Source organism: Stegostoma tigrinum, chromosome 18 (genome assembly GCF_030684315.1).
Source record: "Stegostoma tigrinum isolate sSteTig4 chromosome 18, sSteTig4.hap1, whole genome shotgun sequence".
Taxonomy (NCBI): Eukaryota; Metazoa; Chordata; class Chondrichthyes; order Orectolobiformes; family Stegostomatidae; genus Stegostoma; species Stegostoma tigrinum.
The window spans coordinates 10132365-10149819 of record NC_081371.1 but is presented as its reverse complement, the minus strand read 5'-3'; the positions used below and the strand labels follow the sequence as shown (position 1 = coordinate 10149819).

Below are 17455 nucleotides of genomic sequence, written 5' to 3'. Positions count from 1 at the left end.
ACGTGGTCAATGTGGCTTTCCTGTGTACTTTTATTAGGAATTCCCCACTTGTCCTCAGTTCCAACATGGCGTCCAGGAATGGGCGCTGTTTGTTCCTCTCCTCTTCTCTGGTGAATCTGATTCCGGTGAGAATTTTGTTTATTAGTTTGTGTGTCTCCTCTAGTTTAGACCGTTTAATAATGACAAAGGTGTCGTCCACATGGTGTATCCATTGTTTTGGTTAGATTAGCGGAAGGGCCATGCTTTCAAGTCTTTGCCTCAGCTATTAGTCCAGAGGTAGGTGATCTCATGAGTGTCCCATTGATCTGTTCGTATATTTGACCATTGAAGGTGAAGTGGGTGGTAAGGCATAGGTCCAGTAGCTTCAGCATGTTGTCTATGGAAATGGTGTCACTAGGGTCTTGTTCTTGTTTTAGTAGTGTTGTCAATGTTTCTCTTACTAATGGTATGTCCTTCGATGTGAATAGGGCAGTAATGTCATATTACACCATGGTCTTGTTGTCATCTGTTCTTCTGTCCTTTTACGGAATTGAGGAACTCCTGGGCTGAGTGGATTGAGTGGGGTGACTTGCTGACAAGGTGCTTTAGTCTCCTTTGTAGCTCCTTGGCTAATCTATGTAATGGTGTGCCTGGCATGGAGACTTTGGGTCTGAGGGGTTTGTGTACTTTCGAGGATTGTTATTTCATTCAGGTTTCATTCTTAAGCCTGTTTTGTTGATTTTTTTGGTCCGATCACTTCCATCTTGATGGACAAGGGCAGTAGATACCTGGGAGCACTACCAGCTGCAAGTTCCCCTCCAAAGCCACTCAATATAGTGACTTGGAAATGGAAATTTGTCACTGATCCTTCACTGTCACTTGGTCAAAATGCTGGAATTCTGTCTCTTCGGACATTGATGGTCAATCTACGGCCTGTAAATTGCAGCATTTTAAGAAGGCAGCTCAACATCCCTTCTCGGCGGAAACTAGGGATGGTAATAAATGCTGACTAGTCAGTGATACTCTAGCCCCACAAGCAGATTTTTAAAAAAACCTGTCTTAATGGACAGGTTTTAGGAGGCAAAAGATGAATTATTCAGTACAGGATTCCTAGCCTCAGATTTGCTCTTGTAGCCGTGGTAATAATGTGGCTTGGCCAGTTCAGTTTCTTGTCAACTGTATCTCTAAGAGACTGATGGTGATTGTCACAATCGACTTTCACAGACTGTGAAGAAATAATGTATTTGAAATTCTAGGGAAACTAATGATGGTTGAACACTGGAACTGAGTGAAGTTAAAATAAGAAAACGAGAAAGTATAATAGCATTAAAGGCTGAGATATCCCTAGGGCTTGGTTTCTAGCCCAGAACTTTAAATGAAGTGATTGAGAAGTTGCAGGCACCTTAGCCATAATCTTCCATAATCTTGATTCAGAGATTCTCTTCTTAGATTAAAATAATGTAAATGTAACAGTTATTTTAAAATGGTGAAAGAGAAACTGTTGACCTATTTGGGAGATTGGCAAAGTGGTAGTAGTATGCAAAAGAGTTGATGGATGTGTACCTAAATTGGAAAGAGTTGTCTCATGATTAATGACTTGTATAATAGAATTGCCATGTATCCAAGTTTGCTGCTGATAGAGATTGATAGTAGACTATGTAGTGTAGACAGAAACATGATATCATAAAGAGAAATTAATAGCTTAATTAAGTGGAAATAGCCACGGCAAATTCACTAGAATGTCACCAATGTTCCATAAATTATGAGGAACTTTTACAAAATTTAGATGCTAGAGTAAAGAAAGTTAAACGGAAATTTGTTTGAGGGTTTTACGATTTTGAGAATAGACTGGATTGCTAATAACCATTTTTATATGCAAGAAGGATGGTAGAAATGTGGAAGTCTCCTACAAAAATCAATGAATAGTTTTAAATCTGAGAATTTTGTAAGTTATGATTATTGAAAGTGCCAGAGCTTGTGCATGATATTAGGATGTAGATCAGCATGAAAATGCAGAATGGCAGATCGGCAAGAATGGCTGAAGAACCTATTTCTGTACTATGATTGCTGACAATGGAATAAATCGAATCAGATATTACTAAATTTTATTTAGATAACAGACAATATTGTACCAAAATGGTAGCGTAATCCTGCCACTTGTTAAATAATTGGTGTGACTGCGCATCAGATGCTATGCATAATTTTGTTTATTTGAGTACAGTAAGGACTTTTCATATGTTGAAAGAATATGGAAGAGGATATTCAGAATGCTTCAGGTTATTTGGGTTTGGAAGGGGGAAGGTGTTGGATTGTGAAGAGATTCTGAAATTGGGAATATTCTCATTGAATAGGAGATGGGTAAGATTCCTAATGAAAGAGATGATGTGCTGTTTCATTGTCTATGAAGCTGGAGGACCAGAATACATCAATTGTGGTTAAAGGGAGATATATTAATAACTCAGGAAACACATTTCAGTGATTTTTTTTCAAGGAATCTATCAGGGATTAGTGTCTTGTAAATCAACCATTTTTAATATTTGTTTCAAAATCAGAGCTGTAAAATTATCCGGAACATGGTCTCAAATAATTTGAGTGTCATTAACTGCTTGATATTAACCTCGTTTTAACATATTCTGACATTTAATCTATTTTATTCATCGCCATAGAGCGATATTACAATACCTATTAAACTATTAGCTTGTGCAAGGTTTCAAAAAATAGTTGCAATTCTGCTGTCTGTGAGAATCAAAACTGACTCAAGCTATGATAGGAGCAGCAGCGAGCCAGCTGCTTTTCCAATCATTCGATTCTGTCAATTTAGCTGACCCATCTCATCCAGTGACAAATTGCTCCCTCTCAGCCTTGCTGCTGTTCCAGAAAGTGATTCTAAGATTGAAGGAACTGCAATCATAGTAGGAAAGGAACTTGTGATTGAAGGAGCTGGAGCAGTTTATTTGCCTGATCGGGCTGCAGCCATGCAGGAATCTTTAATAAAAACCAAAAGAACTGCAGATGCTGTAAATCAAGAACAAAAACAACATTGCTGGAAAAGCTCAACAGGTCTGGCAGCATCTGTGAAGGAGAAAACAGAGTTAACTTTTTCAGCTCCAGTGACTCTTCCTCAGAAATTTCTGAGGAAGGGTCACCGGACCCAAAACGCTAACTCTGTTTGCTCTTTCACAGATGCTGCCAGACCTGCTAAGCTTTTCCAGCAACTTTGTTTATGCAGGAATCTCTCTCCCCTGCACTGCCATCGATTGCAGGACATTCCCTGGGAGGCAGAAAAGAAGAATGAGAACTTTAAAAATAAGGTAATCTTGAGAGTAACAAGGTACAAATAGACCTGGGGGAACCATCACTTTGTCTTGCACCATACCAAATCTAATTGCTCTCCGCAGCTCAAGCTACTTCAAAAAAAAAGTAGATGTCTAATCTGGTCCTCTTCTCTTCTGATAACTCATTGAGCAGCCTGATCATAGAGTTGTACTATGCAGAAACCGACCCTTTGGTTCATCTTGTCCATGCTGACCAAGCCTCCCAAACTAAACTAATCCCACTTGCCTGCTTTTAGGCCCATGTCCCTCTAAACCTTTCCTATTCACGTTCCCTGTCCGAATGTTTCTTAAATTTTATAACTGTTCCCTTTCCATCTACCACTTCCTCTGGCAGGTCATCACGTACACAAACCGTTGTCTGTGTGAAAAAGTTGTCCCTCAGGCCCTTTTTAAGTCTTTCTCCTGTTCCCTTAAAAAATGCCCTCTAGTTTTGATCTCTTCCACCCTAAGGAAAAGACCATTGCCATTCATGTTATCAATGTTCCTCCTGGTTTTATAAACCTCTATAATGTCACCCCTCAACCTTCTAGACTCTAGTGGAAAAGTCCCAGTCTGTCCACCGCCCATCTCACCTCCAACTGTCCTTTTAAGCCATTGTCCTGTATCCACCCTTGGGAGGACACTTCTAAGTCAGTCTTAGAGCCATACATCATGGAAACAAACCCTTCGGTCCAACCAGTCCTTGCTGACCATAATCCCAAACTAAACTAGTCCCACCTGTCTATGTTTCTTATCTTCTGGAATTCAGTAAGCCACTGATCTGTTAACAGGGGACAGGGATGTTAATGAAGATGTGTTAGTACATGGGCAATCACGGCTTGGGTACAGGGTCAGCATGCAAACTTTGCCAGGGAGGAGGAGGGGATATGATTAGTGAGGGAGGAGAAGAGGTGTTTCCATCTTCGGTCTGTTCCTATTCTCAAAATCCCAAACATGATTGCCGACCCTCCACTCTTCCTCAACTGTTCTCACTAATTGTTCAGTGGATTTCATAGTCATTTATTTTATGATAAAGTACACTAACTGGAAAGTCGTCATTCTGGCCAGAACAGGGGACTGTCAATTTGGACTGTTAATAATGGATCCAAATTATTTTAATCTCAAGGTTCTTTTGCAATTCCATCCATTTGAAGTGCCATAAAATAATTTTTGCAATTCACTGCAGATACTGAAAAGTGTAATAATGTTTCATGCTGCAGCAAGTTTGCTGATTTGCACCATGTATATATGATGCCTCATTGGAGACATTTTCAGACTTTCTCACATTTGGCTACTTTTCAACCCTGACATATGGAACAGCTGATTTTGAGCATGTGTTTCCCAAAGCTTTCTACAATTAGTGGCATTTTTCTCAAAGAGCCTGTTGTACGCTAACTAATCATGGATGATCTTTATTTTTGAAAAACTTGATTGTAGTGTTTCTTTTGGGGTATTTTTTTTTAAATGCTACCCTATTTTGCTGATGGCTTACTTACAGTACATACAACATTCAGTTTACAAATTTTTTTGGAGAAATATAGTGTTTTTAAAAATGAGATATTTCTTAAGAGGCTGGAATTCTAATTTATCAAATTATTTGTACCTAACCTCTTTGGACTACAGTTACCCCAATAGGTTCCTCCACCTTGAGGACTAGTAGGGATCAGCAATTAATGCTAGCCCAGCCAGTGATGCCCACATCTCATGGAAAAAAACATTTTTGAAAGTTTTTTTTTCAGTGTTTGTCATAAACTATAACTTGAACAGTGAAAGCCACAAATGTGGGTTTATAACTAGCTATTTTAATTTTGTAAGTGAATGCAAAACATTCACTTGGTAATTCACAGCGGTAGTGTGTTCCAAAGCGTTATTCTTGCATGTATGTTGCAGTAGCATGCTTACATTTTTTTGACATTTTCTATTTGGTAGAATCATAAAATCTTTTATAATCTCAAATTACTTGTTAACTTAGTTGAGATGATAAGAGAATTTGATAGTTTTATCATAAAACTGTTAGTTCTGCTCTTTTCGATGTACTTTAGACATATTCTAACTTGTTCCAATTCAGAGTTTAGTAAAAATGGAAAGATGTTCTAAATTGAATAATTCATCAACTATCTAGAGCTTTGTCTAGTTATTGTGGAAACTGTTCCCTGTCCAGTTTCCATTTTCAATCCTGTAAGTGCTATTGACTCAAACAACATAGCTGAAGCTTAATTAACCTTGCTTCAAAGTGCCTGAGTGTTATGCCTGCACAGATGTTTGCATTTAAATATTTATCTTTCCTAGTTGTATGGCTACTGGCATCAGATTAAAAATTAACTGAATTGCACGTTTTATTTCTCCATTGATTTTTGTTTTACTTTTTTAGTTGTGAAGAAGGAATTTCAGATTTTTAAAAAATGAGTGGTGGATTGGCACCAAGCAAAAGCACAGTATATGTATCTAACTTGCCATTTTCACTGACGAACAGTGATCTGCACAAGGTAAGCTTATTTTAACAGTCAGATATGTTATGGGGTATTGAAATGATGCTTAATTTGAAATTGTACTTTAGGTATGTGTAGGTCAAGGCTGTCTTAATTCTTTTGCAGTTTGTCCCATGGCTAAGATGATCCTAGGTATGATCTTGGTCTTTGTCCTGGTTGAGATTTCTTAGACCACGGGCTCAGGAAGAACTTGTATTTATCTGTAGCTTTTCATACGTTTGGGATGCAACTCAGCCAATTGCAAGCATACAGTATAGGAGCAGATGTAGACTATTCAGCATGCAAAACCTGCTCAACCATTCAATAAGACAATGGCTGATCTAAATGTATTTCAAATTCATATTTCTGTAATCTTTGTTCCCCTTAAGAAACTATCCAACTTTAGTTCAAAATTTTCCAATGCCCCCGGCACCACTGCCTTCTGAGATAAAGAGCTCCAAAGTGTCACAACCTTCTAAGCAGAGAAAACAATTCTCCATCTTTCTGTCCTGAAAGAGCAACACCTCACTTTAAAGTTGTACACTGTAGTTCTAGACAGACCCACAAAAGGAAATATCCTTTCTATGCCCATCTTGGGACATTTATAGTTATTTTGCTTGTAAGAGTAGCAAAATCCCAGAAAAGAAAATGAAATTATTGTCCAAACCCTGTATTTTAATTGTATTGGTTGAATGAGATATATTGGTTAGGACATCAGAGATCCTTGTGCTGTGAGAGCTAATAGATTTGACCATGATGTACCTTCCAGCGAATTGTGACCCGTGATGCAATGGTTGATGCGAATTCGGTCACTTAAGTGAAGTAATTTTCAGTAACAGGCAACGGTTCAATTTGGACTCTAACAATGGATCAAAATTATTATCATCTCAAGATTCTTTTGCAATTCTATCCACTTGAAGTGCCGTAGAATCATGTGCAATTCACTGCAGGTACGGAAAAGTGTAATAACGTTCCATCCCCTCATGCTGCAGCGAGTTTGCTTATTTGCACTATGTATATATGATGCCTCATTGGAGAAATTTTCAGACTTTCTCACGTTTGGCCACTTTTCATCCCTGACCTGTGGAACAGGTGATTTTGAACATGTTTCCCAAAGCTTTCTTTGTGTTTTCACTATTCCTAATAAAGGATCATCGTTTACTGGGAATGTTTGTGCTGCTTCTGCCCAATGAAGTTGCCTGAATAATATACAACCCTCTGGTTGGTGATTGTTTGAAGGAATCAACCCTTTATGAGAATACTGAAAGGAAAATATGAATAATTTGTGAAGATTGGTACTGTGCTGTGTTTTCTACTTTTATTGTTCGTGATAAGAAAAAGCAGCTTGACCGTCTCCACTTTATCCACCACTACATAATTCTGAAAAGAACAATTATGTTGTTTTCTAACAGCATTTCAGGTACACCCACATCCCAATAACTGCAGCAATTCAAGAGGGCAGCACACCTCTGCCTTCTCAAAATCATTTAAGAATGAACAGTGATGCTCACATTCCCATGAACAAACACAAAAAAAATCAGTCTACGAGTGAACATGCCCAGTTTACATCATTACTCCTCATAATTCTGTCTCCTCAGTCATTCCTGTTCCTGCTTTCTGTACCCTCTCAATAGCTGCAATATCACTGTTTTGTACTGCAGTAATCTGAATTGTGAAAGTATTCTACAGGTGGTCCCATAAGTGTTTTAATGAGTGTCATTAATAACTTCACTCTTTTGAGCTCAATATTAACCTTAATATATTCTAACATTTAATCTGCTTTACATACTGCTGCAGAGCAGTGTTATGATAGCTTTGAACTTATTATAAATCAAGATGAGCAGATGTCTTTTGTTTTATAGAGAAATAGTTTTCTTTCCCTTCAACTGAGTAGTTTCTTCCTGGATTTTCTGTATCTACATGAGGTGCTTGTACGTGGAATATCTTTTGCTGTCTACTTGCTCAATTCTCAAGTGTGTGCTGATTGTGCAGTAACATTTAGTTTAAAGTTTATCACCCTCATTAGTTTAGTGTTAGCTTCCCAATTAAAAGAGGAATTCATCACATATGTCTTAAGGCCCACAACTGTTCAGTAAGTTATCATCGTGGACACAGAAGATATACCAGATTGTAACAACTTGGGATGCACAGATGACACAATACGGATGGCAGAGTCAGAAGAAGCATGATAGGAAACTATAAACAAAGTAAATATGGCAAATAGATTAACTATGGTGACAAGCACATGCCTAACCCTGGAAGTGAAAGTTTAAGTAAATAGACATGTCTTGAAACAAGGGAAATAGTTCACACATCCTGGTTAGTTTATTACAATTGATGGTACTTATGCTTTGAGTCATTGGCTGGAACGTAGTGAAAAGAGATTTTGTCATGTTGAAGAAATTATTAACATCAAAGAAAATGAGCTTGAATCTTGGGGAAAATAATGCTGAGTGTCTGCTTTTTGTCATGTCTGTTTGCATGCCGTCACTACCTTGAAGAACAAACCAAGACTCTAGATAAGCTGAATGCATTTGAGATGCAGACATAGAGGAAATGTTGTGCCTGTCCAAGAAAGACGAATGAGTTGATGTTTAAAATGATTGGAGAGAAGAGAATGTGTGCATATCATTAAGAGTGAAGGATAGATATTTTGGTGACATCATTAGAATAGCAGAAAACATTACAAGAAGGAAAGATTTGACAGAAAATGTTGAAGAGGGACATAGAGGAGAAAATGGATGATGGGTCAACTGTACCCAGTCTATTATGTGTGGAATGTGGCACAGGACAGACAGAGGTGAACATCTATAGCAGTCTTCTTGGAAGAAGATAACATTAATGAAAGCACACGATCTTTGGATCATTTTCAAAATTACCACAATACCTTTGATTAATACCCAAGAATATCATGTCATGATAGAAAAATGACTAGAATTCATTGTCTAACACAGTGGGATGTGCAATAACTGCTGGTCCAGCCAATGGCGCTCACATCTGATGGATGAATGAATGATTAAATAAAACACTATTTCTTACATCCAGACAGTTGAAGGTGGCATATTCCCAGTCTCATTCAGCTGGTGGTTTGGAGGTATGAAAGTGTGGCTGGTAGAGGTTGGTTTATTTGAGAACTCTTTGAATCTTGAACTTACAGCATGCACATGGAGTGTTGATGGAGTAAGTCATTACTTTAAAACAAATGATCCCAGATTTTTTTTTTAATTTTAAAGGAGTTGGCTTCTCAAGTGAACATTTCTGCACCATACTGTAATGTGCTAGTGTGCAGGCCTTTCTTGGGGGAGGGGGTTGAGGGAAAAATATTCAATGAATGAGACATCTGCTTTTAGAATATATTTTTCTGCTAATGTCGGTAAACAGGTTGGGCCATGATGCCATCATATACTAAAGTTATCTGGTTCTTGATAGAATTGCTTGAATGATTTATGAAACACTTGGGTATTGCTGAGTATAGATTTTAATTTATATTCCTATTATTTTGTTTTCAAAACGCAATCATCAAATGCACAGCAATTGTAGCATTTTATAAAATTTGAGTATTCTTGATGGTGTCTAGTGGTGTTTATGTTGTTACAAAATTGGGATCTCTGCTTTCAAATTTTCAAGTTGTGTCTGGTCAAAAGACTTAGTTCTACTTTTGTTATTCCTTATTGGAAAAACAGCATTTATTAACTATCTTTTGTTGCCCAGTGAAGGTAATGATGAGCCAACATCTTGAATTCCTAAAGTCCTTGTGGTACCATAATGCCCATGTACTGTTAGATGGGGGATTTCATGGTGGCCATGGAGCAACAATGGAAGTACTTTGTCCCAGTCGTGATGTACTTGACATGACAGGGGTACTTTGATAAAAGCGATGGTCTCTGGTGACAATATTGACTGGTAAAGGCCACAGGGGAATGAAGTGCTGTCAGAATAAACTGAGTGTTCCTGTTTTGCATCCTGCAGGTAGTACTAAGTGGAGGCAGTTACACTGTGGTGAGTTGCGTGAGGGGATAAACACATGAAGAAAGCAGTTTAGTCTTGGATAATGAGTAGTTTTTTGCATTGTTGCTGCAAAATTTTTCCACCACGTCTTGTAGATGGAGAGAATTTTAACAACAAAGATGCACTTATGTTGCACCTTTGCATAAAATGTGGTTCTTGAATGGAATGAATGAACTTTACTGTGTCACACTAAGTCAAGATGTTGTCCAAAGTCTGGTAGTGGGACAGCATGACCTGGTTCATTATTGGAGCAGTTGTCAACATGGCTGAAAGTTCAAGTCAGTAGCAAATGACTCCACTCTGGATCTTATGATAGCGAAAAAAAGTTAGTAATCAGCTGAGGGGGTTTTTGCTGATAACATTGCACTGAATATTAGTGATTTGCTTAGAGCTAATGATCGATCCTTGACAACCGCAGTCATCTTTGCATGTCTGCATAAGTCCAACCAATCAAGGTTTTCTTGTAAACCCTGTTCTATTTTTTAGGATTCCTCGGTACCATACTTATTGGAATGGTGTCTTGATGTTGATGAAGGCTACTTTTGTTTCTTGGACAATCAGCTCCTTCATCAATGCTCTTGTGAACTGTATGTTTTACTACATCAAAACACGAAATAAATGTGCATTGATTTAGCATGATAAGCCTGTGGCAAGGCCTGAACCAAAGGTTTCTGACAGATTTTGAATTAGGCAGACTATTGACGTGTGACTTCCAACTGATGCTGTTCAAAACTTCAGTCCATCACTTTTTCAGATAAGCAGTAAAATCTGAACGGCAAACCAATCCTTGATGGTATTGTATTTCTCTGTTAATGACTGGCAAAGTTTGAGTCTTGATCCCTTGCCCGTCCTTCCAGAGGAACCCTTTGTAGTGTGGAGGAGATTAAGAAAATATTTTCGAAACTAGGAAGAGTATAAGATTAACATAAAGACTTGTAAATTTCTAAATTTGGGAGGGGAATTGAGTCAGTGCGGAGTGTGAGACTGCAACTCAGTAGGAATGCATTTACTGTTGAGTCAGAAGATTATGGAAGAGAACGAATGATACTTGAATATTTTAACATTCCTTATTCACACCCCTTTTCCTGAGGCTTAATTTAATGATACCAACAATTTTGGATACGGTATTCACCTCTAGTCAGTTATTGAGTGGACACAACAATTCAATGTATTTTAAAATGTTGCACCAGCAATAATTATTTTTAATTGATCTTTATTATTTTTATATTTGAGATTTGAATAGTCATTTGTTTGCTTATTTTTGTTCCTAATATAACCAACATTCATTTGACAATGTTTTACTTTCAGATTTTTTCCAAGTATGGCACAGTGGTCAAGTAAGTGAAACGTCAGAATTTCTAATGACATAAATTATTTGTAAATTTCTGGTATCGATAGAATTTTTTTTGCCTTTTCTTTCAAAAGCAAATGACCTAACATTTCCAAGGTCATTTTTTTAAAATGATAGACCAAAGTTCACCGTAGTAATGTTGATGTAACCTGATTTAAATACCGTAAACTTGGTGTGGACATTTAGAAAGCTTTAGTTCTAGGACTTCTGAAATGAAATATCATCTCTGTTAACAATATTTCCTCAATAAGGTATACCAGCCAATCACATTAATCCAGTTTTTTGAAATTGTCCACCATTAAATGGATTCTGATGCTCAAGTAGTGGAGGAGAGATCATCACTAGTATCATACTCTGTATTAATCACCTCAGATATATTCATAACTTTCAGTTGTTCTTTTTATTAATCATGACATTTCAATGTTTAAAAGTGTTAATTAAATTTTCCAGGGTTGCACGAGATGACCATGCTAACAAACACAGCAGCTAGTTTCAAGTGACAGGAAATCAAATTTTAGTTTAAAGGATTTGCTAAGTCCCATTCTTTCAAACTTTGAAGTGTAACTTGCAAAAGTCATTACTTTTAAACAATATTTTAGCCATGTATTTAGTTCAAGACTGTTATTTTGAATGGAAATTTACCCATATTTTAAATAAAAACAGAAAATGCTGGATATTATTCGGGCAACTTCATTGGATTGAAGCAGCATAAACATTCCCAGTAAACAATGATCCTTTATTAGGAATATTGGAAATCTAAATATGATGCATTAGGTCTGTTTTAGCAAGTGGTAGGAAGTTTTGGATGTTGAAAAGTGTAGGCCTGTGATAGGAGAAGAGAGATTAAATAAATTAAATATTTTTTTGGTCACGGGTAAAGAAATAAAAGTTGTGTCCAAATAGGTTGTGAGGGTATAATAATAATCTGAATGCAAAGTGCGTGTTAAGAAACAAGACAAAACGGAGACACAAATTATGAACTAAAGTCATGAAGACCACCCAATCACCTCCCTTTTCTCTGGCATCTTTCAAGAAATACTTTACCTACATTTTAACTCATTTTCTCATCGTCTTAAGTACCCATTTGAATGATTTCTTAACACAAACTGCTAAACAAATCTGGAATGATCAATCCAGCAAAGATTGTGACAAGGTTAAAATATAGGAGAGCAGTGAGGAAAAATTAATTTACTTAAGCAAGATGATCCATTGATAGAATGAGTAATGTGCTAATTATTTCATTTTGTTACACAAAGGCAATTTTAGCTGGTTTTAAATGAAGTGATTCCAAGTATACCTGCTTATCAGTGGGTCTAACAGCATTAGTGAAGAGTGAAAGCGTTAACATTTCAAATTATGGCTTTAAACCAGAACTGAGGAGAAAAAGAGATGTAGTAAGTTTAATCAAGTTCAGGGAAAAGGGAATGAATTTACAGACACTTTGGAGAAGTACAAATATTCAAATTGTCTGTAAACATAATGCATTGTTAGATTCATTGGGATATGCAACCTTATGAATTAGATATCAGACAGTTTGAGGCTCAATGATCCATTAACTTCATGGATTCCAAGAAAATATCTGCACAATCAAATTTGAATTAAATTCTTGTATTAGCACATCAGTTCTTTTTCTATTTCTAATGTTCACTAAAACCGCGCAATTTGGCACTTCAAAAGATGCTTTGGAGAGTTCAGCAAACCCTCAGTATTACACAAAAGCATCAACCAAAGTTTATGTGCTGAGGCCATTGAACTTCACTGTGTAATCTACAAAATTTGCCAAAAATACTTCAAATTGCCATTTGAAATGCATAGTCTACCAAATGTTTTGCCAGTGCTTCTACTTTCATGAATATAACAACCTGGAATCCATAAAAACCTTTTGACTGAACTTTGACTCTGTTATCACCTGTTTGAACCTGACTGCAAATTAAGCATTTGATGCAAATCATTATATCCTTCCAGAGGTACAGTGTCCAAAACCTATCTAATTACTCCCAGATGTGGCCCAACTTGGGCGTCGTATAACTGAAGTATAATTTCTAACCAGCCTCACATTTTATTATCTTGGAATCTCCAGCATCTGCAGTTCCCATTATCTATAATTTCTAACCACTTGTATTTGACTTTAGAATTCCCATACAAAATTAAGACTTATTTAATGGGATGTGCCTTGATTTTGAATGGTGATCTGAGTAATGACTACTGTTGAGTAACCAATTTGGCCCTAAAGGTGATATTTTCACTTATGGCATGTGGAATATCTCATTGTAATCAATTGTCAGATCTTTGAAACAGCTAAACAAAGCATTAGTATGTTTATGATATTTCAGCTTCTACCTTAATTCATTATTTAAAGTACAAATCTTTAATTCATTCTGTATAACATTAAGTGACTTTCTTTTACTCATTTACGAGAGGTGAGTATTGCTAGCAGGGCCAGTATTTAATGCCCATCCCTTTGAATCAATCACGTTTATGAGTCTGGAGTCACATGTAGGCCAACCAGGTAAGGATGGCAGTTTCCTTTGTTAAAGGAAGTTGGTGAGTCGGGTGGGTTTTGTTATGATCTCAATCGAGACCAATAATTTTTTTTAAAACAGAAGAGTGAATTTCCCAGTCTTCAATGCAAGGAATCACACATTGAAATTTCACATTTTAAAACTTAATAAACTAGAACTAACATTGAGTAAACATTACATAATAAGCAACTGATATACTAAACGACAGCAAAGATATTCCCCATTAACAAACAAAAATGCCACACAGTTTACACATTACCCCATACTTCCAGCAGAAATGCAGCCCAGTGTTGAAAGCCCTATGCTTGCGAAGTATCTTTTCCCTTAGTGACTAACCTAAAACCCATCATCATCTCTACCTAATATAGCAGAATCTGTTATAGGCCTTCCTTCCCAGATCCACATGTCTGACTGCCTTAGAGGCCTTTTTTGCATCCGAGTATTGAATTTTGGACCTTATTTCGTGGGCTTTTTTTTTCAGGCAGATTTTGTAGAATATCACATTTCTCCCCCGCCGCCCCCAGACTATTTTCATCTCACCTTGAAGTAAAGAAGACAGTTTAAAACTTAACCATTTTAAGAAATCCATTGGTCATAACAATTTGATAATTAGTGCTGTTATGCTGCTACATCAACAAGGAAATTTTGCATGATGATTTCCAAGCAGCTCAACATGGAAATTCTCGTGAATGAGCCTTCTAATCACTTGCTCACGGAACAAGTTAAAGTTCTGTCATGAGTATGACTAGATTACTGTGATGATTTATTTGAGGTCAACAGCAATTGTAAAATCCAGGCTAATATACATCATGTTCTTTTACCAAGCCTTCGTGGAGTCGGTAATTGTTTTTTTAAGCTAGTACCTATAAAACTACCTCTCGTGATTGGAGTGTTTTGTGAAAATTTCTATTTGTTTAAATTAGGTAGAGCACTTCAGACAGTTTGAGAAATTAAAGATTTCATTTAACTTAGTAGAAATAAAGAATAGAATTTAAATTGACTGAAATTTGGTCACTGCGTTGAGTAGCTTTATTGGTTTTGGTAATATGGTGTAAAATATTATGTTAAGATTTCTGATTTGCTTGCAACATTGCTTCCATGGAAAGTAAATTAACCACTGTTTATAACCTTCTGTGAAGACTGTTTTGTTCAGTGACCTTTTATGGTTTTTATTTGCTGAGACTGCATCCATTTGTTTACAGAGTTACAGTATTGAGGGATAAAGATTCCAGAAAAAGTAAAGGTGTGGCATTTGTTCTATTTCTGGATAGAGAATCAGCATATAACTGTACGAGGGCACTTAACAACAAGCAAGTGAGCTATGATTTGTTTTCAATTCCATTTTAATTTTGTTTTCAATTGAATAAGAATTGTCTTTGACGTAACATTGTTTTTCTTGTCAATTGCAGTTGTTTGGCAGAACAGTGAAAGCAAGTATTGCAGTTGACAATGGTAGAGCGTCTGAATTCATAAGGCGGCGGAATTACACAGACAAATCTAGATGTTATGAATGTGGTGTGAGTACAACGCTCAAATGCAAAACATAAATACAATTATTAGGTTTTATTGGCATTACAGTACAATAAAAGAGATTGAAGAGGTATAGCTTTGGGTTAAATTATCCAAAATGTGAATTAACATCTTCTAGTGTAAAATAAAATCTAAAAATGTGCAAAAATCAATTCACCATGCACAGACGTGGGAAACGTGCCGTTAAGCACACAGCTCCTTGTTCTTGTAACATGCACAATCCAGATCAGCCAATAAATTCATGCACAACTGTAATTTGTGCTGCTGCAAGTATGATACATAGTGAATGTCATGTATGTTGATGTGTATTAACCCGAGAATAATTAGTCGAGAACAAATTAAAAGCAGCCACAGAATTGAATCTTGGAAAGAAAGTTGATAGTCAAAATGTGATTTGATAACTTGACCAGAAGAGCAGTTGTTCTTACTTCGTCTCTTGAGTTCAGTTGTTTTGTTCATTTTTGGGCCTAGGCTGTAATGAGGTCAGGAACCGAGTGGCCCTGGTGAAACCCAAAGTAAACATTACTGAGCTGGTGTTTGTTGAATAAGTGCCACTTGATACCACTGTTTACAAGGCCTTTAATTGTTTTGCTGATGATTGAGAATATATTCAAGAAATTGTAACTGGCTGGGCTGAATTTACTCTTTTTGTGCACAGGGCATAGTTGTGCAGATTTTCCATATTGCTGGCTGTTGCAATTGTACTGGAGCTGTTTTGGTAGAGACATAGTTAGTTGGGGAACATCAGTCTTCAGTACTCATGCCAAAATGTTGTCAGGCATTTCTTGATATCATGTGTAGTGAGTTGATTTAGCTGTTCTCTGGCATCTGTTTTGCCAGGAATCTCCAGTGGAAGCTGAGATGGATTGCTCACTCAATGCTTATGGCTAAAGATGCTTATGAATGCTTCAGCTTTGTCTTTTGTGCTGGCGAGCTGAACTGCCCATCTTTCAAAATGGAAATATTTGTGGAGCAGCCACCTCCAGTGGATTCTTTAATTTGCCACCACCGTTAACAGTTGGATATGACCAGATTAGAATTTAGATCTGACTTGTTGATTGTGGGATTACTCAGTTCTGTGTATTGCATATTGATTGTGTTCCTTGGTATGCCAGTAGTCCTATGTCTTCGCTTTGCTGGTAGAAACTCATTTTCAGTAATACCTGATGCTGCTCCTTGTAAGTCCCCCTGTACACCCTAGTGAACCAGGGTTGAGCAACTGGTTCGATAGTAATAGGAGAATGAGTATATGCTGGATCTTGAGTTTACAGGTTGTGGTTGAACGTAACTTTTATGCTGAATTCCACAGTGCCTCATTTATATTTAGTCTTTGAGTTGTTCGATCTGTTTGAAATCGGTTCCATTTGGCATAATACCACACAGTACGATGAAAAATATCCTCAATGTGAAGATGGAACCTTGTCTCCTGCAAAGGATATTATCTAGGCAATATTTCTTTGATCCTGAGAAAGTGAATGTTAGTGCATTGACATTTTTGTTTCTTCAGCTTGAGCATCAGCAGCAACTTACATACAAATGATCAGTCTGCGAGCAATTTAATATCTCTAAGATTTCTATAAGTAATAAATTTGTAAATTTTGAATTTACCGTTCAAAGTGTAATTACACTACACACAACAAGCATTTCTCTTGAAGATTTAGTAAAGAGTTTGTCTTATCTCTAAAGCTGAGATTTTGAAATGTGTTTCAGATAGAAGTAAAAAATGCAGTTTTGAAACTGTGATCTTCATTTCTCAATGCAGGATTATGGCCATTTGAGTTATGCATGCCCAAAAAATATGCTTGGAGAGCGAGAACCTCCGAAAAAGAAAGAGAAAAAGAAAAAGAAAAAAATCACTGAGCCAGAAGAAATGTGGGTATATTGCATTGTTTGACCTGTTTAAAAGTGGGTTGTTTTGAGGGCAAATCAAAATAAATGTTTCTGCATTTTCAGTGAGGATGAGGAGCAGCAGGAAGAAAGTGAAGACGAAGGAGAAGACCCTGCCCTTGAAAGCTTGAGTCAAGCTATTGCTTTTCAGGTATGTGATTCTGAGAAAATAAATTGATGCATGTCCTTGGATCATAAATTAACTTGGATCTGATTAGAAATAATTTTCTTTCTAAGTCATTTTACCGTTCTGTTGCTTCAGAAACAAGCGTTGGGAGAGCTTTCTATCATTGTTTGTATTGCAATAAATTGTATTTGCAATTGATGACTGTGCTGATGACATAATATTGATTGGCTTAATTGGGGTCTTTTGCAAGATACTTCCAACACAGACAT

General features: G+C 36.8%; 1 protein-coding gene across 1 annotated transcript in view; it reads left to right on the top strand.

Moving 5' to 3' along the window:
* The window catches only part of zcrb1 (zinc finger CCHC-type and RNA binding motif 1), a 37222-nt gene that overhangs the window by 11252 nt on the left and 8515 nt on the right, over positions 1-17455 (top strand). The window contains exons 2-7 of the mRNA XM_048549184.2: positions 5665-5779; positions 11078-11106; positions 14845-14956; positions 15052-15159; positions 16935-17044; positions 17126-17210. Coding sequence (XP_048405141.1) covers positions 5696-5779; positions 11078-11106; positions 14845-14956; positions 15052-15159; positions 16935-17044; positions 17126-17210 — 528 coding nt within the window. The 5' untranslated portion in view covers positions 5665-5695. The remainder of the gene's footprint in view (positions 1-5664; positions 5780-11077; positions 11107-14844; positions 14957-15051; positions 15160-16934; positions 17045-17125; positions 17211-17455) is intronic.